Source organism: Podarcis vaucheri (assembly GCF_965113315.1).
Source record: "Podarcis vaucheri genome assembly, chromosome: 5".
NCBI lineage: Eukaryota > Metazoa > Chordata > Lepidosauria > Squamata > Lacertidae > Podarcis > Podarcis vaucheri.
Genome location: NC_138763.1, coordinates 48,229,593 through 48,250,251, shown reverse-complemented (window position 1 = coordinate 48,250,251; position 20,659 = coordinate 48,229,593). Strand labels below are relative to the sequence as shown.

General features: G+C 40.8%; 1 protein-coding gene and 1 long non-coding RNA gene across 2 annotated transcripts in view; one reads left to right on the top strand and one right to left on the bottom strand.

Moving 5' to 3' along the window:
* Window positions 1-20,659, bottom strand: part of SORCS3 (sortilin related VPS10 domain containing receptor 3) — a 413,753-nt gene that overhangs the window by 52,796 nt on the left and 340,298 nt on the right. Inside the window, exon 14 of the mRNA XM_082225230.1 lies at window positions 17,147-17,254. Within this exon, the coding sequence (XP_082081356.1) occupies window positions 17,147-17,254 (108 nt within the window). The remainder of the gene's footprint in view (window positions 1-17,146; window positions 17,255-20,659) is intronic.
* Window positions 12,467-14,676, top strand: LOC309533720. Its single transcript, XR_014220431.1, has 3 exons — window positions 12,467-12,650; window positions 14,087-14,102; window positions 14,535-14,676. It is a non-coding gene; the product is annotated as an uncharacterized lncRNA (long non-coding RNA).

Here is a 20,659-nt window from a genome sequence, read left to right as displayed (position 1 = left end):
ATATTTCCAAGAGACAGTTTGATCATATGCAATTCCCTGTCTTATAACTGGGCCCAATTAATCTCACACAGCTTCCCATCATTTTAACAGGGCAGAAATGGGCAACCCATTCAGTGTGGCTTTTGATAGCACTGGCCTCTCCTGTACCTTCCATTGGTGATTTTGTACAGTCCTGCTAGAGTTGAGTCACCACCATGAAGGCATGAGAATTCATGTAAGCAAGCAGTCAAGATGCATATGTCAGCTCGGAGGATCAACCATAGAGTGTGACTGCTAGAGCAGCATTAGCATCCTTTTGCAGGATGCTTTAGAATGTTGTGAAATTTGGCCTCATGGGTGTGATTTCCTCCTGCTCTCATTCTGCTCTGAGCCAAGCACAGCACGACAGAAGCATCCAGCAGAGAGGAAAGCTGGGGTGTGTGTGTGTGTGGAGATAATATTGCTGAAATGAAGAGAGGAAGGGGAGATAAAAACAAATCAGCATTGCATTGAGATGGAGGAGGACAAAAGAGTGAAAAAAGGTTCTGAGCAAAGAACGTGACACAGGAGTACTTAGATAGATGGAGTGGAGGCAATGGGCAGATAAAGGCAAGCCTGAGAGAGAATGGAGAGAGCATGAGAAAAAGTAGCAGAGAGAAAGAGAGAGAGAGAGAGAAATATGGGTTGGGGGAAGCTTGGTAAAGAGGACTTTGCTGGTGTGTACATAAGGTGTCCTTGACATTTGGAGTATGTATGAATGTATACCATACAGAGCCTAAATGAATACAAATCCATCCTAAAATCAAATACTAGCTTATAATGCCTACTGTAATTTAAAAGTATTTTCCATGCTCCTGACGTTCATCATGGAGTTTGCTGCAGTATCCCTGATAGTTTGAGATAATGCAGTGAAGAAGCTGCTTCAATTTAAAAACAAACAAACAAGGCATCCGTAGCAGCAGGAGATGTGGAACAATGCATGTGTGCAGGTATGAAAAATGTGCAAGAGCCTTCAAGATAAAGTTGGTTCACTAACATTTCTTTCTTGACCCCTGAAACGGCGGCTTTGGCTGTAAAGTTGAACCTCACAAAATGTGCAGCATTAAGTGAATGGAGTGAGTAAGAATTGGTACACAAAGGTACGCAAATGCAACCCTATGATTATCTTCTCAGAACTAACTTCCCAGTAAATATGCATAGGATTACTACCAAAAGCACTTGCATGGCATTGTGGCTTTCAAAGTCTGACCTGAAAAGAGCTCAAGTCTTTGAAATAATGGGACAACAAAGCTACAACAAAAATCTTTTAATTAAATAACCCCAGGCATCAAGGTAAAAGGCCTTGTTCATTGGTCTAGCTGTGGGGGGTTTGTTTTCAATCTGGAAACTGATTGTTAGTCATCATGCCGGTAGTTATTTTCTCGCCACAGAAGAGTCAGCAAGAGCCACCATTTCAAAGGGGTGGGTTGCAAGAACAGATGAGGACACAGACACTAGTCGCCATTTCGAGAAACATAAACAAAGCCCGACAATCTCTCCCAGGGGTTGAGGAGTTGGAGGAACAACTCAATCTGTTATAACTAACCAGTGGAAACAAACTTATTCTCCTGGACCCTGAGAATCTCAGGTGAGAAGAAATCAGGAAGCCAAGTTAAAGCACTGCTTTGATGACCCATGTCCACATTTATGCCAAACAGAGAGTACCCAAATAAAGAGCCTTGCTGTGTGATATTTCTATGTTGGTTGAGAAAATAAAGCAGATTATTGTAATTGTCTTTTTTCCTGGGTGGAGAGCTATAGAATCACCTACCAGTTTTCTTTATGATGTGAAAGAAAAAGGGAAAAGGAACAGTTCCACTAGAACATAAAAAGATTTGATTGAAACACAGCTGATTCTAGAAAGAGGGCAAATGAGAGTCAGAGCATCCCAAGGTCAGCACCCCTGTGATTGGTCACCTGTGGCGCAGGTGTCCTTCTCCCTTTCCCTTAGGGAATTCCAATTGAGTCTACTTCAGCTAAGAGGTAGGCCTGGAACAAATTCACCTCTGCCATTGATTGAAACCCAGCTGATTGTAGCATGGTTATGCCAGGACCACCACACTCAGTACGTTGTACAATTACATAATTACTAGCTGCATATGTGCAGTAAATCTGAACGATGGGGTTGAAGGTACTCTGCCTTCTGCTATACCCATTCATTCAAGCTGACAAAATGAGAAAATAGTGTGCTGACGGAACTTTCCTCTTTTCTCCTTGTTATCCGCTTAAGCTATATAACATACGACCATACAGCCTTGCTGAAAACTTTGTTCACACTTGATTTAGCATCTTATGCTTTGTACATGTTTCCATTTAGTGGTCACACACACAGCTGGTGCACATCAATACAGTCCCACTGGTTTCTTTGATAGCTTTATGCCAGATGCGAAAGCAATCTGGTATATCACATTTACTAACTTATCAGCTATCCAGGAGTGCGGGAGCCTAACATTTTCTGGGCCATGGCATATTAAACACAAGCTTACAGAAAAGCCAGACACCCCACTATCGGCATTAAGCACTGATGATAATCCAGCACTGAAAGACACAGCTTTCATTTTTCCACTATCAAATTCATCAAGTAAACCCCAGCAGCCCTCACACGTATTTTGGGGAAATTTAAAAGGAGAGGGACTGATAATCCCGCAGAGATGAACTATAGAAAAAAGTTCAAGTGAAAGCAAATGCATTAGCATTCTAAACATGACAAAGTACTAGCTACTCTTTAATTAAATGATTTCAAAGAAGATGTGTGTATTTAATTACTATAATTTAGACAGAAACAATAATATACTAAATGTAATTAAAGCAGCAGGAATTGCAAAAGGATATTTTCCCCCTAGTTGCAGAAAAAGTTCTAGGCCAGCTTCCTATAATAAGGGCCCATCGTTTATTTATTAATTTTTCAATGATGATTTGGGATTACACAATTTTTTATAAATGTTTTGAGTTGAGAATTTAGTTACATTGCAGGATTTGCACTTAGATGTACAAAGTTTGGGGGTTTCTTGAAGTGTCAAGAGAAAATAAAAATTCTTGGCCTGCTCCCCAAGTCCTATTTGATCAAGAAACGGGAAGCCTTTACTCAGTATTAGCAGCAGGAATGACATACCAATTTCCCCTTCCACTGTAGAAATGGAAAGATGAGCATGGAAATGACTTCTCTTTCACCACCTTCTTCCTGCTATAATGACCACCAATGCTTGGAAGGCAGAAGAGGAGAGGCACAAGGTATTTCACTATAGGTTTAATGCTGCTCTACTTTATTTGAATGAGGAAATATAGCTTATCATTTCAGCCTAGGATTTGCTGGTGTCCATCAAAATATTCTATGAACACATGTATACCAAATATATTGTTATGAATTGTTAACTCAGGATATGTGAACCCCTCTCTGGCTCACCATGAACATTAACTGGGCTTTTCAAGTCTAACCTTAAATATTTTTAAAGCATTCAGTGTGAGCACTTCAAAAGCCCAATTAATTGCTTGCCATCGCTTCCTCTTCGCTGCCAGTCCTGCCATCATCAACTCCAAGCCTCGCTTCTCAAAAATCCTCGGCTGGGGAAGGAGAGAGTCTAACAGACTGAAGTGAGATTGGCCTGTAGTTCCTGCATGCAGCATAAGGTGGAATGTGTTCTTTAGACACTTCCAGATAGCTGGTAATAGGAATAGTTGCTGCTGTAAAGCTGTTCTTTGCTTTCAGGTTGCCTGGGCTGCTGTGATCAATATCTGGCACAGTGGGGGAAATGCCCACCATTACAGCTACTGGGATGCTGATACTACCACTGCTGTTTGCTATGGCTTCGTTGGGTGTCATTGATGCCATGCAGAGCTCCAGGCTCACACAAAGTATGTGTGTGTCTTTAATGTGGCTGTACTGTAGGGTTGCCATATTTCAAACAGTGAAAATCCGGACAGAAAAGTTGTTGAGCTTTTTAAAGTTTCGCCCAAAGTTGTTGAACTTCTTGGGCAAAATCACTTTTAAAAAAGTTGGTTTTGAGCTATTTTTATGGGGGAAATGGCACTGCCAACATGGGCTGCCATACGTCCTGATTTTCGCCCAGACATTGCTGCGCTGACTGCTGTATTCTGGATATGTCCAGGAAACTCCAGACATATGGCAACTGTACTGGCTAGAACACATACATGGGCTGGAAACACCATTACCACAAACTTCCCAGCAATTAAGTAAATGGTGGGGTAGTAAATGTTACTGGAGGTGAGGTCAAATCTGGAACAGAATTTGATCACTTTGCATGACCTTATTCTTCTAAATTAATTCTGGAGCTAGTTCTGGTATTAGTAAAAATACAACAACTGTAGGATATTACATTTTCCTATGATTTCATTGAAATCTTATGTTTGCTCCAAAATTACCTGTGTGCAACTCAGTCATTATCCTTCCCCAGTTTCATTGACTTAGGAAACAGATCCTATGTTGAGTTGATCAAAATCAGAATCAGGGATTTTTAAATAAATAAATAAATCATTTACTTGTTACTTACTAAGATAGTGTGTATAGGGTGGAATTCAGCGCTGTGTTTTTACAAATGCTCCATTTGTGCAAACACATTAGTTTGCCAAACAGAACACCTTTCTCCCCCTGTGTGCTGTTCTGGGGGTTCTACCAACCCCCTGTGCCAATTATGGTGTGGGGGGTGTATGGGGGAAGGAGAAAGAAGAAAGAACTACTGCACAACTGGAAACCTTTTTGCAGAGCTTCCACTAACAGGATTTGTTAGGTGAATCCTGCCCATAGACTGCTAGGCCAGGAACTACAGTGCCAACTTTGCAAGTACTGTTCTGTCAGTGATGGAAGAACACAGCCAAGTTTTCAAATCAGTAGTCTGGAAAGTCAATAGGAAAAGTCACTACTTGATTTCTCAGCTGAGCAGAACTGGATTGGAAACTATTGAGAAACAATAAATATGGAAGCCAGATGGCATTTGGACAAAGTCACCTTCCAGAATGTGTTCTTTCTTTCTTTCAAATATTCCCCACTTTGGATGGTAAAATAATATTTTACAGCCCAGCGAGCTGCTAGTCTTTACATTCCTCAAATAAATGGTTAAACCCCATGAGCATCCCAAATAAATTGCAATAATGTCTCAGTCACCTCAGTAGAATGTGTAAACTTTCAGCCTTTTATAAAAAATGAGTCAAGGATGGATGCCATTAATTTGTGAGCTTTCCCCCCCAAAGAAAACCATAAACCTGGAGAAACACTGCAAATCATCTGCCGATTTATGAGGAAGTCGTTTTAAAAAGGTCAGTGGCAACAATGCCATAATTAAATCTTTCATTAATTTTTAAAATACAGTAACTTAGAAATGTAATATAAATCTGACCAGAGGACTTTGTTGGGAATTATTTAGCATGTTGTGTTATCTTCTGCCATAATCTAACATTAATAGAGATGTGCCCTTTCTTTCCTTTTATTTAAATTTCTCTGCTGAGAAGGCTTCATTTTAAAGGAAATAAAGAATAAAGGTTAATTAATCACAGACCAACCAAGGTGCTGGCATACAGAGCTATTTGTGATGGTTTATATAGGATGTTTTCTTGAGGGGACAACTTCATGTCAAAATGTCAGTTATAAACAATGAGTTTGGTTTTCTTCCTCAAAACATTTTAAAGAAAATGCATGCAGCATTTCTAAGTTGTTTTCTTCATTGCAGCGTAGAAAGACTCAAAGTTTATGTATTTATTAAAAATTCACCCCGATAAATAATAAAATATTCATGTCTAATTATAATTTCTGTTAGCCTTACATTAATCTTTGCATAGGTCAGGCAGGTGTGCCTTGCCATTAGGCTGAGCAAGCCAGCTTTACCTCAGACGGCAGATTCTGGACTCGTATTAAATGGCAGCAAATTGTCATTTATTTAGTTTATTATTACATGATGAGCAGCGTTTGGGTTTTCTGCCACGGGCACCAAAATCTCCTCAGCTGCTTTTGAGGTCAAATTAAAAAAGGCACTATAGGTGCCTAACTGTTAGAGAAATGGTTTATCTTCTACAGACAGACCAAAATATTTTGCCTTCAGGGGAAAATGTAAAGTAGAGTTGGTTTTGCTTATTTGGGGAAGCTAGAACAAAACTATATTGCTTCCTCAGAGTCATTCTAATGACTGGAACCTCCTCCTTCAAACTTCAACACAGAATCCATAAATGTGACCAAAAGCCACCTGCTTTTTTGTTCTATCCCCCCCCCCCCGAAGCTGCCAGTGAAATTGGAAGTGTCAGCACAATGGAATCAGAGTAGTGTGGGACAGTGGCAAGCTCACTGTAATCTAAGAATGAGTGAATGACACACATCTTCTCATCCTCTCTTTCTCTGGGTAGGTTCAGTCTTCATTGGGCTGTCCTTTGGGTCCCACACTTAAAAGTCTCCCCCAAAACTGGAGCTCCTCCAAGCCTGCTGATATCTTCTTCTTGTGCAAGGATGGTGCTGATTTGGCTAAATAAGGACTAAAGAGGCTAAAGAGTTGAGATCAGTATATGACAGACCTGTTGGTGCTTGATAAGAATTCTTTGATAAACATGTATGTATTATTATACACTACATTGTATATCAACATTTATATACAGTGGTAACTCGGGTTACAAATACCTCGGGTTACAAACACTTCAGGTTGCAAACTCTGCTAACTCAGAAGTAGTACCTCGGGTTGAGAACTTTACCTCAGGATGAGAACAGAAATCGTGCGCCAGCAGCGCGGTGGCAGTGGCGGGGGGCCATTAGCTAAAGTGGTACCTCAGGTTAAGAACAGTTTCAGGTTAAGAACGGACCCCCCGGAATGAATTTAGTCCTTAACCCGAGGTGCCACTGTACTATTTTGCAGACATACAGTCTCCCTAAATAGTTCCCAACATTAAAAAAAATATCAATGAAAGCATCCATGAAAATTAATGTGATAAATCAGAAGTTCGCAAGAAAATAGATTGTTTGGTCATTCAATGCTTGGTGATAAAATACCAGAAGGTAATGAGGACAGGGGTTGATCATTGAATTTAAGTGAGTTACTGAAGAGCTTTTTAGTAATTTCCATCAGGTCTGATTCACAATCAGGTACACTTGGTGAAAATCAGGCTATATTTGGTAGCTACATTTGACAAAACAACAACAAAAGAAAAAACTATTTCCTTTGAGACATTCATTTTGTCCTGGAACAGATGTTCATCCAATAACAACACAAGGCTGCAATCCTGAAAGATCAGAGAAGGTTCAGCACCAGCTATTACAATGTTGCCAATTTATTGTCACAAAAGCCACCTTTTCAGTCTTCAAGTGCTTGTAGGAGGAGTTGATTTACCCCTGCATCAGCATATTGCTATGGAACTTCTAACCTCTAATCAAACCTTTGCATCTGATCACTTGTTAGCATTGTTATATTGATTTTAATATTTTGTACTGTTTTTCTGAAGTGACTACTAAATTTAATAACCATCCTCAAGATGGAATCCTTTGGCACATTTAGGGTACTCTCAGGGAACCAGAGAATGGTTGTATCTCAACAACCTCTGTGATCTTTCAGTCTGAAATAACAGAAGCATTTTGCAGTAGTCCCATAAGTGCCTCCCAGGTGTGATAATCAGTCACGAACTTCTCAAGTTCAGTGTTATCAAAGAAACGCCTAACAATGTAATTTATGGTGCCATTTCCTACATTAATCACCAGTTGAAGATGAAGGGATCTAGGCAATCTCAGGAAGTGGAAGAAATCTTACAGTCCAACAGCCTCTTTCACAAGGGGAAGATCTGAACGGTTAGGTGGAATCTGCAATGCAGCATAGAATTTTTGAACAGGGACCCGAGTAACAGCAGATTTAAGACTTTCTGACAACTTGTCTCTGACTGTGGCCTTGATAACCAACAAATAAGGGTCCCAGAGAGGCATGGGTCTAGCTCACAGGTCCCTCTCCCATGCACCTTTATTTTGGCAGGCAAGCCCCACTGAAAACCAGTCTGAACAAACAGTGAAAGAGTCAGCCCCTAATGCATCAATGCATCAAACTCTGAGTTTGTGTGGTTCAGTCCGCAAAGAGAGTAGCAGACTAATCACAGCAGGCAACAAATGGCTCAATCTCAAAGTAGAGGCAGTCCAAGTTTACTAGGTCATTTACCACCTGGAATACAATTTAGAGAAGCAACGGCAACAAAGGAAAAGTATATCTTTCTTACTGCCACGGCATTATCTTTTGTTTTCTTTTTAAACAAATGTTCTGTGATGCAATCTGTCCATTTTGTAGCAAGTCAAGCTCAAGCGCCATCTGTGTTCTAGTTATCTCCCTTCCAACTTGAGCCGCTTCATGTCCCCTCTAAATCAACGGTGGTGACAAAGCTGTAGGAGATGATGCCCAGGAGCAACTGTGCGAATAGACAGTTGGCCTGTATTCTGCAAGTCCACAAAACCATCAACAGAGACATTATTGCACTCGGGGGGGTGTCTGAGCAGATAAATTATAATGTGAACTATGGAGGAATACTATCAGAGGTAAGCAGAAAGGACACATAATCCAATACTAAAATGCTGAAGTAGTTCTCATTTATTGTGTCCTCTGTGGGCACCCATCTGTCTCAAAAGAAAATGGGGTATGCTTCCATGAGTGAAGTCAAACTGCTGTGGTTGCAGCATGGAAGTAACCACCTCAGGGCACAAGCCTGGGCAGTGTGTATGGAGGTCCTGGCTGCCCAGACAGCAAGACCCCCTCTTGGCCTCGCTGATGTGGTCCAAGGGAAAGCAGAGCAATACATTTGGCACCAGCTCGGCTGCAGGAGTTGCTGGAAGGAGGCGTACAAGACGCCACCCAACTGCCTTAGGGACTCCACTCCAGATGTATTTAGGGTTTACTCCTTAGCCTTTTCTTCTCCAGAAGATATCCTTCAAGGCAGCAGAGGTTTAGGATCACAGTTTTTGTTCTCCTAGATGGGATACTTTTTCAGGTTGACGAGCCCCTCTGCCCCTGTGTTATCCCATACATAGTAGGAACTTTGCAGGGGGGGAAGTGGGAAAAGATAACTTGGACCTCTAAGGGCTAATTCACATCTGCCTGCAGATCACTTGCCAAAGTTCAGTGGATAAACCAAAATTAAAACATTTTATCTTACAACACTGCCTTATACATGACAAAATATACACAATTTAAATTTTATTAAAGAGGACCTTAAGTTGGCTGTTAAGACATTAACAGTAGTACTAATATGGTTGGTTAGAACCATATTAGTTCCATTAGGACCAGGTGGGCCTCCATCCCCATTATCTCCTTTTTCTCCTTTTGAACTGTGGATGTTACTATCTGCTATTAAACAGCTATTAAGTATTTACACAACCAGGTAGCAAAGGCAGTCACAAACTGTATTAAATTTGGAAAAGAGGTGTACCTGGAAGACTGACAAAATAAAATGCTGATGTTCAGAGCTTAGTTAATGCTTAATCTTTAGGGAATTAACACTTGACACTTGCCTCATGAAATGAAAATCTTGCTGATGGATATCTAACCCCCTTGAATTTCACAGAATGCATTTCTGGGATGCTTCTAATCCTTTATCATCAAAAACTTGAATGTAACCAGAGAGGACAAGATGTCCTGTTAAAAACACACACACACCCCAAACATCAGACTCCCCCTGCACAAATCTCCTGAACCTGTCCTCCTCCCAGCCCATGTCCCTCCCTTGTGCCCTAAAATTCAGCTCTGGAACACAACCCTCTGAAACAGAAGAAATGGAAATCCTGTGATGGATACAACCTATTAGAGCCATTCCCCCCCCCCCTGTAGTAAATGGAAAGACATACAAAGCTTCAGGGGGGAAAGGCTTCACTTGGGATCTGAAGCATTCCCCTCTGGGGCTTCTTTTCTGTTTGTCCCTGTGCTCTGCTAGTTCAGTAGTCACCTGCTATTTGCTTTGATGTACTCCATGTCATACTTGCAAGGTTGATTCCAGGTCAGCTTCAATACAAATCATTAGGAAGAGGCACCACTGTTATGGATGCAGACAGTAAGCAACAGATAAACATGCATGCGCGCACAGCTTTAGCTAGTAGGCTTGCCTTTATCGTTGGAGGGTGAAAGCTGGGACATGAATAAAACATGAATTACAGCTCTGAAGCCAGCCTAATGGGCTGTGTAACCTCCTGATTGTTTTTTATTAGGGTTTAGATAGAATTAGCGTTCACGGAGGTCACTGGTTAAAGAGAAATTGGATGGCAGGAAAGTAAGTCAAAGAACCAGGACCTAATTGAAGCAGACACGGATTGGGAATGAGAGAGAGTAGAAGGGGAGCCAGAGTTAAATTATCTAATCATTGGCAAGATAATGCACATGGAGAAGAGGGTGGAAATAAAGGAGACATAAAAGATGAAAGATGACAGCTTAAAGGAAGATCTTCTAACCAAACACTCCATAATTCTTTCACTAAACAATAAATAGAGTCTTGGAAGAACTACTTAGAAGCCTTTCAATCATTTGATTTAATTTGTACAGTGGTCTCGAGATTGTTATCTTGAGGGTAGAGGGTACAACTTAGTGACTATATACTCCAGCAAATTAAATAAGGCTAAAAATTATGGGGGAAGTGATGCATAAAAATATTCATAGAAGTAAACTATACATAAAACAATAATTAATGTATTCTGGACAAGTTGTGAGCTGGTATTAAAGACAAGCTAGTCTTTAATGGATTCCTGCCAGTCAACAAACTAACCTCTGTGATATCATGTAAAAACCCATCACCACCACCACACACACAAAATAATAACAATTAGAATCACTGAGCAAAAAGGACCAGGACTTCATCTGCCCATCCTGAGGCAGAATTCTCCCTATGAACACAGCAGCCACAAGAAGCCACACCATCGCCATGCATCACGACTAAGGGTGATTTAAGGTTGCTCAGGCAAGCAAGTTTTACCAAAGCAGAAGTCATATGGTGGGGAAGGAGGAAGAGACATAGTGGCTTGGTACACATGAGATGCTAAGCCAAACCACAGCTGGTTTGGGGAAAATGACTACTGCAGATACTCCTTAAGCATGTAGAAGCTGTAGACATCAAATGGAAACATGCACATATGTGATAAATTTATCACCAAATTATTACTGGATGAATTGATAATTGATCATTTGATCTGGGCAGTGCTTGATGAGGGAGGAATTTTAAAGAAGGAAGTGGAGTTGCTAGGCCAGACAAGGTCTGCCTGAAAAGGTGGGGTGGCCTTCTACCTCATCCACTTAGATCATTAGAACTGTCTGAATGGCAAAGGGTCTCTGGTTAAAAGAGTAACAAAGGAAGAAATTCATCTGAAGTCATCATGCACATCATGTATGTCAGAACATATGTCATCTGTATATATATTTATGTGTAATCTGTCGGCAAAGATTCTGTTGTCATCATAATGTAGTAATCAATGAGGGCTACAGTAAATAAGGAAAGGATCAGCCTCACACACAATGGTTTTCACCATCATTGGAGGCCCATGATATAAGCATAAGGAGAGCTCTTCTGAATACACCCAAAGGCATGATTCATCCAGCATCCTATTTCCCATGGTGGATAACTAGATGTCTCTGGGAAGCTCAAAAGCAGGACATAAAGGCAATAGCTGTCTCCCACCGTTCTTTCTCAACAAGTCCTATTCAGAGGCATCTGGAGGACAGCGGGAGATGTTACTAAAGCAATCTCTAAATTGCCCATTGTAGTCTTTATTTACAGCATTATAAAAAATTAAAAAAAAAACTTATCCAGCTAGTTTATTGGATAGAACAAAACAAGGGAAAATTAACTGATGGTAAAATAGTAGCATGAAGTACAGTGGTACCTCTGGATACGAACGGGATCCGTTCTGGAGCCCTGTTCGCATCCAGAAGCAAATGCAAACTGCTTCTGCACGTGCATGGGTTGTGATTCACTGCTTCCGTGCATGCGCGCGACATCATTTTGACCGTCTGCGCATGTGCAAGTGGCGAAACTCGGAAGTAACGCGTTCCGTTACTTCCGGGTTGCTGCAGAGTGTAACCTGAAAGCGCTCAACTTAAAGCACATTTAACCCGAGGTATGACTGTACACAGACTCTAAGCAATGAGTATTGAGTTGCCTCAACAATTCCAGATGGCAGTGGTGGGCACCCTTTCCCCATCGGCAGATGGTGAGACAGGGGATGCTTCACCTCTGCGGTCACACAAATCCTTTCCTGATTACAGTACATACTTCCTCTGCTGCCCTAGTTCTCAGCACAGTGGGAGGGAAGGATGTGGGAAACAGAAAGATGCATCAGTGAGAGAGACCACTCAGTTTCTCCACTTGTGACATACTTGTGCTCAAGTATGACATAAATGCTTGAGCATGCTAGGCAAATGGGAGTTTTCATGTGTGCCTAGTATGGATGTAAACTGTTGTAAATTTTATCATGATGTCTATCTGCTAAAGAAAAGTCTTTCTCCCATTCTGTTGTGCTCACGTTTTGCATTACAAACCACAATCTGACCCATTCCCCCCCCCCAGGGGCAAGTCTTTATGAGATTAATGCCAGTAACCTTCTGGGGCTCTTCAGAAGAACAGAAGTATCCACCTGTCTGAATCTTAATTATGTCTATTCAAGTCCCAATGAATTCAATGGCGCTTAGCCCCAGGTCAGTAACATTAGCACCCCAAACTGTTCTCACTGCCTTTCAGACATCCCAGGAAAAACATAAACAAGTTACAGGTGAATATCCTAGCAGCAATAGAAGATTGCTCTACCAAGTGTGAACCACTGATAGTCAGAATTACACCCAACAGTGTGTCATGGATGCCCCAGCACAAAAATGGTGGCCATAGGCAGCAATTAAATAGAAGCCATTACACTGCAATGGTGAGTAATGTCACAGAAAGCCAGACAGACCCAGACACCCCCCACACACACACACACATGGAGAGGGAGAGGAGAGGAGAGGAGAGGAGAGGAGAGAGAGAGAGAGAGAGAGAGAGAGAGAGAGAGATGCATTGTTCTCTTCTCTCAGTGGAGTGCCTACAAATGCACTGAGAAAGATTTCCCACCTAGCTGTGAAGGAGACTTCTCAAAATAAGTGAAGGAAATGAGATGGACAGGAGAGACCCAGATGCTGAATGCTAATTTATCTTAATAGCTACAAAGAAGATCTTGATTCCATCTCTGTCTAGGTGCTGAAACTGTTTAGAAAATAGCCATTCAACTGCATAACAATGGAAGAGGCATTTTCCTTAAAGGGTTGGCATGAGTGTGAAAACACAGCAAATGACATGCCAAGGAGTGATCTCCAAGCTACCAAATACGCCAAGTGCAATTAGCAGCATAATCTGCTGAACATATAATTACAAGGGTGCTCTATTCAGGCCGGATTTACAGATTAGTCAGTTGGTTGCGCCTGCAAAAAAGGGAAAGAAAGATGGGAAGAGACATTAATGGAATATCAAAATATAAGTTTGCTGAACGACAAATCAAGGCTTTAGAATGGGGGGGGCTTCTTCCAAAATGTGTCTCCGATGTTCTAAACAGCTTTGTGTGACATTTGCTTCAAAAGGATTCCTGGTTACATGAAAAATAGCTCTGAACGAGAAGAGAGAGGGAACTGAGCATTAATTTTTAATGGAATTTCCCCCAAGCATATCATTCCTTCTTTGTGTTTTTTTAAAATTTATTCTTCTGGGTTTTTTGTGTTTTTCTTTGCTTACTCTTGTTCATGAAAGGCTGACAGACTCTCAGCCTTGACAAGGTACATTTCCATTCTGATCAAAAGCAGGTACGGCATTGATAGCAGAATAAAAGGCTTGCACTCTGCAACATATTCTTATGTCCACTTGCCTAGTGCTTTAGGGCCTATCCCAAGGACAGAGCTGGACTCTGTGGTTCAAGGTTCAATGATAAAATGAAAAGAGGAGAGCTAAGCCTCTGAATCGTGAGCCAGGCACTGTTGTCCAGCCTCATATAGCCCTGAAAACCGAACTGTGGACTGAAATCTAGACTAGCTCAATTGTGCACTTTGTAGTCTCTTATCAAAGCACGTTTGAGACAGAGTTATGTTTGCAGCCTGAAATGCTTTATCTTTAGGGAACAGAAACATCTCGTAAGATTATCTTCATCATGAAGCTTGGGAAGCCAAGCATTTGGAACAGAGTTAGCCAGTAATTCATTCTACATCAATATGGGGAAACCCATCATAATTTGGTATCAAGATAAATCCTCGGGTAATTGCTTGAGCAATTAATCGTACAACAGGCTAATTATCTATGTACATGTATTTGGCTTTAAAAGAGGTTGCAAAGCAAATGGAAATGGGGGGGTGCACACCCCACACCCCCAAAAGCACATTAATGCTAAACATGCTGCGAAGGAATGGAACTTTTCGGCCATTTTGTGCCAGTTCTCAGTTGTAGAATGGATGCTTTCTGTTTAGAGCCTGCTCTTGCCAGAGGGTTCAAAAAGTCATAGAAGGTAAATTTCAAGAAGCTGAAAGGGGAAGAGAAACCCGGGTACAACAGGGATCAGAAATCAGAAGATAGAAGCCAAGATGGAGAATGTTGCAGGGGATCTAGACTTGAGAGACAGAAGAAGCTGAACCGAAAGCAAGAAGGCCGTTAGCTGAACTGCCAATGAACTATGATGAGGGGAAATAAATTGCTTTATTGCTAAGTCTTGGCTACAGTAGGGAAATAATAGACTATTGTCATGATGTGATATTTTGGGAAAGCTAAATCTAGGAAAATATTGTATTTTATACAGCTATTTTATACTGACATGATGATGTCTCCTAGGTTAGGAAGTTTTCAGCTGTCTGGAAATGCTGAGTGTACAGAATAAATTTACCCAACGTAGATTGTTCAGTGCTCCCTTTGATAGCTATCCATACTCCCCGGCTTCTGTCTCACACATCCAGAACACTGGCTTTCACTTGACATCATTTTTATGAAAGCAGAAGCTGGGGTGTGTTTTTCTTTTCCAGATGCCATATCTAACACTCATCCACCCACCTACACAGCAATTTTGCTATAGATAACGACTGTTTTCACATTTCCAGTGCAGCCACATTTCCTTGGAAATAAAATCCTGACATACCTACAAACAAAAAAAGAGGAAGAGAAACAGACCATTTTGTGAAACCGTAGCTTTGTCTCCTGCTGACATATCATTATCCACTGGACAAACTGAGAAGCCACTGCTAACAACATAATAAGGAATCTAAGCACATTGCACTCTCTCAGGTGTGAAGTAGCCAAACCAAGATAAAGCTTAATGGCTTGTCACTTTAAAATAAGCTGTTTGCCTTTACCAAATATGCTGGCTGAATCCTTTCCCCTGTAGTAAGATTGGCTTAGTACTAGAAACGGCATGCTTCTACAGCGTACTTATTTTAACATAGAGTTTCTTCACCATGTTGCACTAGAATACAGTTTTTGAAAAGGAAATTGGTAGTCCAAGCAGGTTAATGTAAAGAGATCCCCCCACTGTTCTTGTCAATGACTCTTTTAGAGTCTGAAAGCAGCAATAATTCTACATTAAATTGACCAGAGAAGTTCTGAAGGAGTAGATGCGGCAGCTGCAGCAGCAATATGGACCTGCATATGGACCTGAGCCTCCCTAGAACCAACATCCTATGCCCTTTTCTGCGTGACCCCTCCAAGAGATATTTATAGGGGAGTAACAAGACAATAGGCTTTTTCCATGGCTGCCCTCCAGTCAGGGAATGCTATCCCCATGGAAGTTTGCTTGCCAATGACTGTCATCTTTTCAATGCCAGGCCAATTTATTTATTTATTTGTTGTTGTTGTTGTTGTTGTTGTTGTTGTTGTTGTTGTTGTTGTTGTTGTTGTTGTTGTTGTTGTTATTTATACCCCACCCATCTGGAGGGGTTTCCCCAGCCATTCTGGGCTGGGGAACAGAATATTAAAAACACAATAAAACATCAAACATCAAAAATTAGCATTTGGACAATATAAATGGTATAAATATGAGTAGCTGTTTCTAGTGTTCATTATCGATGTAGATGAGTATCATGGATGAACACTTTTAGTTTATTTGCCTTGCTTTAATGATATGTAATATTGTATTTTATTTTTCTTGTTATTTGCTTTGGGATGCCTTTTGGCTACGTGAAGTGATGAATAAGTTTAATAAACTTTATTTAATAAAACTAATAAAAAAGCTAATGCCTAATAAAGGTCCTACAGCTTGTTCAGACATATTCTTAGGTCCAGACAAGAGGTGAGTATGGATGAATAGGAATGGGCAAATCTGTCCATTTTGGTTTCTCATTTTCCCCCAATCTTAAATTCAGTTCTCAACATTTCTACATAGGTTTTTGATTATTTTTTTAAGGCCCTCAGAAAAAATCACCAACTTTTAATTGTAAATTCCCCCTAATTATCTATGCAATATTATCAAATTTTTGCAAAACACTTTCCCCTAAAATGATGCATCTTTGTATGTTCCTTTCACTAATATATACATTTATATTTCACTCTTGTATACCAATATGCATGATTATACACATTACTTGGCTGGAGAACTGCATTTCAAAATTCAGATGAAATTGAATTTCAGAGGTTGGCTGTGTTTTGCTTTCAATATTGTGTTGGAAAGTGTGAGTGCAAACTTGAATTGCAAACTTAAAATGCAAACTGAATTGAGTTTCTCCTTATCCCTACAGGTAAGGCTAATGTTGGGCTTAATATCTGGAGCTATTAAGGGCTTATAGGACAAAACAAATGCCTCAAACTGTGCACTGAAAATCAAAGTTCCAGGCACTAATGAGATGGATGAGATAAACTAAAACTCCCATTTACCGTGAGCATGAAAATCAGGAGCATGTCCACAGAAATCAGATTGTTTAGCCACTGCTTATAAGAGAGAACTGGTGACCTAGACTTTGATCGGTTCTGTAAATAAGGGGAGCTTGTTTCTGCATTGCATGCATTTGATCTGGCATCCAAGGAAACAATGTACTACAGAAGTGCAACTATCAAAGCTGTTGGGGGTTGGGGAGAGAGAGGATACAATTATTAATGAAGCGTAAGAGCCAGCATACAGACAGCCTCGCCCTGAAATGAACCCAACCAAAGAGGCACAAACCCACTGTCTTGCCAAGGCACCTTGATCAACTCTGCAACTTACGTCATTATCTGTGATTCTATGCCTGGCTCCACGAGGGACCCATCCACAAAGAGAGGTTTTGATGTGAAGCCATATTTATTCCAAGTCCTTCCTTCATCGAAACTCACCCTGGGATTGAGAGAGAGGAGATAAATGCACATAAAAGGGTTTCACTGGAGCCATTTCCAAAGTAATTAAGCACCTTCTGAGGATGGTGAGCGACAATAGCTGGATTTATAAACAGGCGCCAATCTTCACTGCCTTGGCTTGTTATTAATTAATGCTGTGCTTTGAGGCACTTTGAAGAAATAAAGTGCCATGAACAGTTATCAAAGTCAAAGAGGGATGGTGCTGCCCAAATTGAATACCGGCTTAGCTCCAATCAGGAGAAATTGGATCCTGCAACAGAAGACGTCACTTCAGCAAGTGCAGGCAACTATTGCCTATTAGTTTGTTGCAGGAGCAAATGGGTTTTTTTAAATAATCAAAGGCAGGTTTTATGTTCTCACAAAAAATTTACCACATTTACTATTTTGAACACTCTATGCAAAATGCTTCTTGATTTAAATATGCATTGTGTTAGGTACAAAGTTAAAACTTCAACCGTTATTCAAAAAGGAAAGAAACATAGTGTGAATGTATTGCAACTCTGCGAGTAAGAATGTATGCGGACTGAAATATGAAAACTCAAGCAAAAATAAATAAATAAAGTGTTCTGGGAATACAACACATTGAATTATCTTGTCAAACATCGCTGAACTAGGAATGTTTGAGGAATCCAATCTTCTGCTTTCTGTTATGATCTGACTTAACCCACACCTCCAGGACCGATCTATGGTCCTGTGGACAACGTGATCTACAAACAAATATTCAGACAGAGTTCTTGTTTTTTGTTTTAAAGAAACATGAACAAAAGTGTGTGTGTGTGTGTGTGTGTGTGTAAGAAAAATGAATTTAGAAATCTGCATTTTCAGATAAGATGATGAGCTTTAAAATATGTTTTCAAAAACATATTAAAAGTGGGGATTTTTTTTAGTACAGAAATAGATAGGTTTATGAGTGAGCACATGCAAAAGTGATAGAGACTGGAAAACCTGATAAGGCAGTATATATGACTGCACATATAGGTTTACCAGTGTACATGTGCACTTGTGTATGTTAAGAAGCTACTGCGAAAAAGCAGTCAGCACAATTGCAGCAAGATTATTTCTGTCAATATAATTGCATCAAGATTATTTGCATATGCACAGGAGCACACATGCACATCATCCAGCTACAATATCACCACCCCCATTCCTCACACAAACACACACACACACACACACGGGGGGGGGGATTTTTGGTGAGAAAACAATGGGAGAGGAAAAAGTTAAGAAACCCCTCCCTTCACACAAATGCCCCCAAGTGCAGCCTTCAGAGCTGCATTTGATTTAAAAATAAATTGAAGAGGAACCACACAGAACTACCACACAAAGTTTGATCCTTATTTACAATGGGTAGGATTTTACTCTGCTTATTCCACTGTAGTTCGTGGCTATATTTGATATGAGATTTCTTTTCCCCCTGCAGAACTGTCTTCACTGAGTTTTGGATTCAAAAAGCAGAAGCCCCTGTGGAATCCACACTATCCTTCTGTAAATCCCAGAAAAGCCAAGTCAAAGTCTTAAAGTCTTGATGGTGGAGGATGTTTCATAGAATCAAGCCTTGGGCAGACTTGTCAACATATGGTTGGTCTCTTTCAAATATTTTTTCACCTCTAATAACCATCCCATCCCATTCCTACATATATACCCTCCCTCTCTCATAACACTAGAACTCATAGACATCCAGTGAAGCTGAATGTTTGAATATTTGGGACAGAAAAAAAGAAAGTACTTTGTCACCCGGTGCATAGTTAAACTATGGAACTCTCTTTTGCAGGAGGCAGTGAAGGTCATCAACCTGGATGGCTTTAAAAGATGATTAGACAGATTATAATTCTATTCATGGCTACTAGCCATGATGGAGGCTTTGCTCTGTCTCCACAGTTGGAAGCAGTAATGCTTCTAAATACCAGTTGCTGGAAACTGCAGGAGAGCAGAATACTCTGCTGCTTAGCTCCTCCTTGCAGGTTTCCCACAGGCATGTGGTTGGCCACTGTATGGGCAATCTATCTGGTTGGAAATCTGTATTTCGATGAGATAGCGCTCTAACATGGTTATCATTCCTGCTCCTGTTTGTTCCCCCCTCTCTAAGCTCTTTGATGGCTGAAGAACAGCCTTTAATTTCCTAGTCCTAATCTGTTGGAAGGAAGCCATATTGCTGGTACCTTTGTGACCCCATGGACCAGAGCACGCCAGGCACTCCTGTCTTCTACTGCCTCCCGCAGTTTGGTCAAACTCATGCTGGTAGCTTCGAGAACACCATCCAACCATCTCATCCTCTGTCGTCCCCTTCTCCTTGTGCCCTCCATCTTTCCCAACATCAGGGTCTTTTCCAGGGCATCTTCTCTTCTCATGAGGTGGCCAAAGTATTGCTTCAGGATCTGTCCTTCCAGTGAGAACTCAGGGCTGATTTCCTTAAGAATGGATAGGTTTGATCTTCTTGCAGTCCATTGGGAGATATAGCTAATGAATAATCTGCATGTAGCTAGTAGCACATAGGCCAGGAATAGGCAAACTCGGCCCTCCAGCTGTTTTGGGACTTCAGTTCCCATCACCCCTGACAACTGGTCCTGTTAGCTAGGGATGATGGGAGTTGTAGTCCCAAAACATCTGGAGGGCCAAGTTTGCCTATGCCTGGCGTAGGCAGTCAGGCAAGCTATGCAGGCGGTTGGCTATTTATAAATCAGATAGTGTTGGGCCGAGTTTGGAGAAGCTTGTGCATGGACTGATGGCTGCAGGCCGTGCAAACTGAGGCTACCTGGGGGAGTCACTTTGCCACTTCTTGAGGGCTTCCAAGTGGCAGATCAAAGTGCTTGCTTGGTCATGGATATATTGCTTGCTATTTAGAATAAAATCTTTAATCTTCTCACTCACTTGTGTTTTGTAATGCCTCTGAATCTCATTTTAAAAGAACCTCCTTGCATTTGGCAAGACAGCCACTGTGAAAACAGGATGCTGGTCTAGATGGGTCATTTGTCTGATCCAGCAGGGCTCTTCTTAGGTTCTTATTCATTAAAGCAAATATTTATTAAATGTGTGTTTTCTCTTAAATGAAAATGTGCATGTTGATATGTTTAAATTACCAAGAACTGGGTCTCAGCATTCAGAGAAGAGCCAAATCTAATAGATAACTAAGTTCTGATCTATTATCTTTGAGAGTTGTGGATCAGGTGATGATGTAGAGGAATTTGTAAAGATTGGATCCTCAGGAACCTCTAATGACATACTTGAACATCAGCATACATTATATAAAAAAAGCACCATGCAGATCCCTTCCGTCTAATCAACTGATTAGTGAGCAACAAGTCAGTCAATGCATTTAGATTCCAAAGACAGATGAATTGGAAATTGGATTCGGAACTGAAATTTTAAATCTGCTTGACAGTATAGC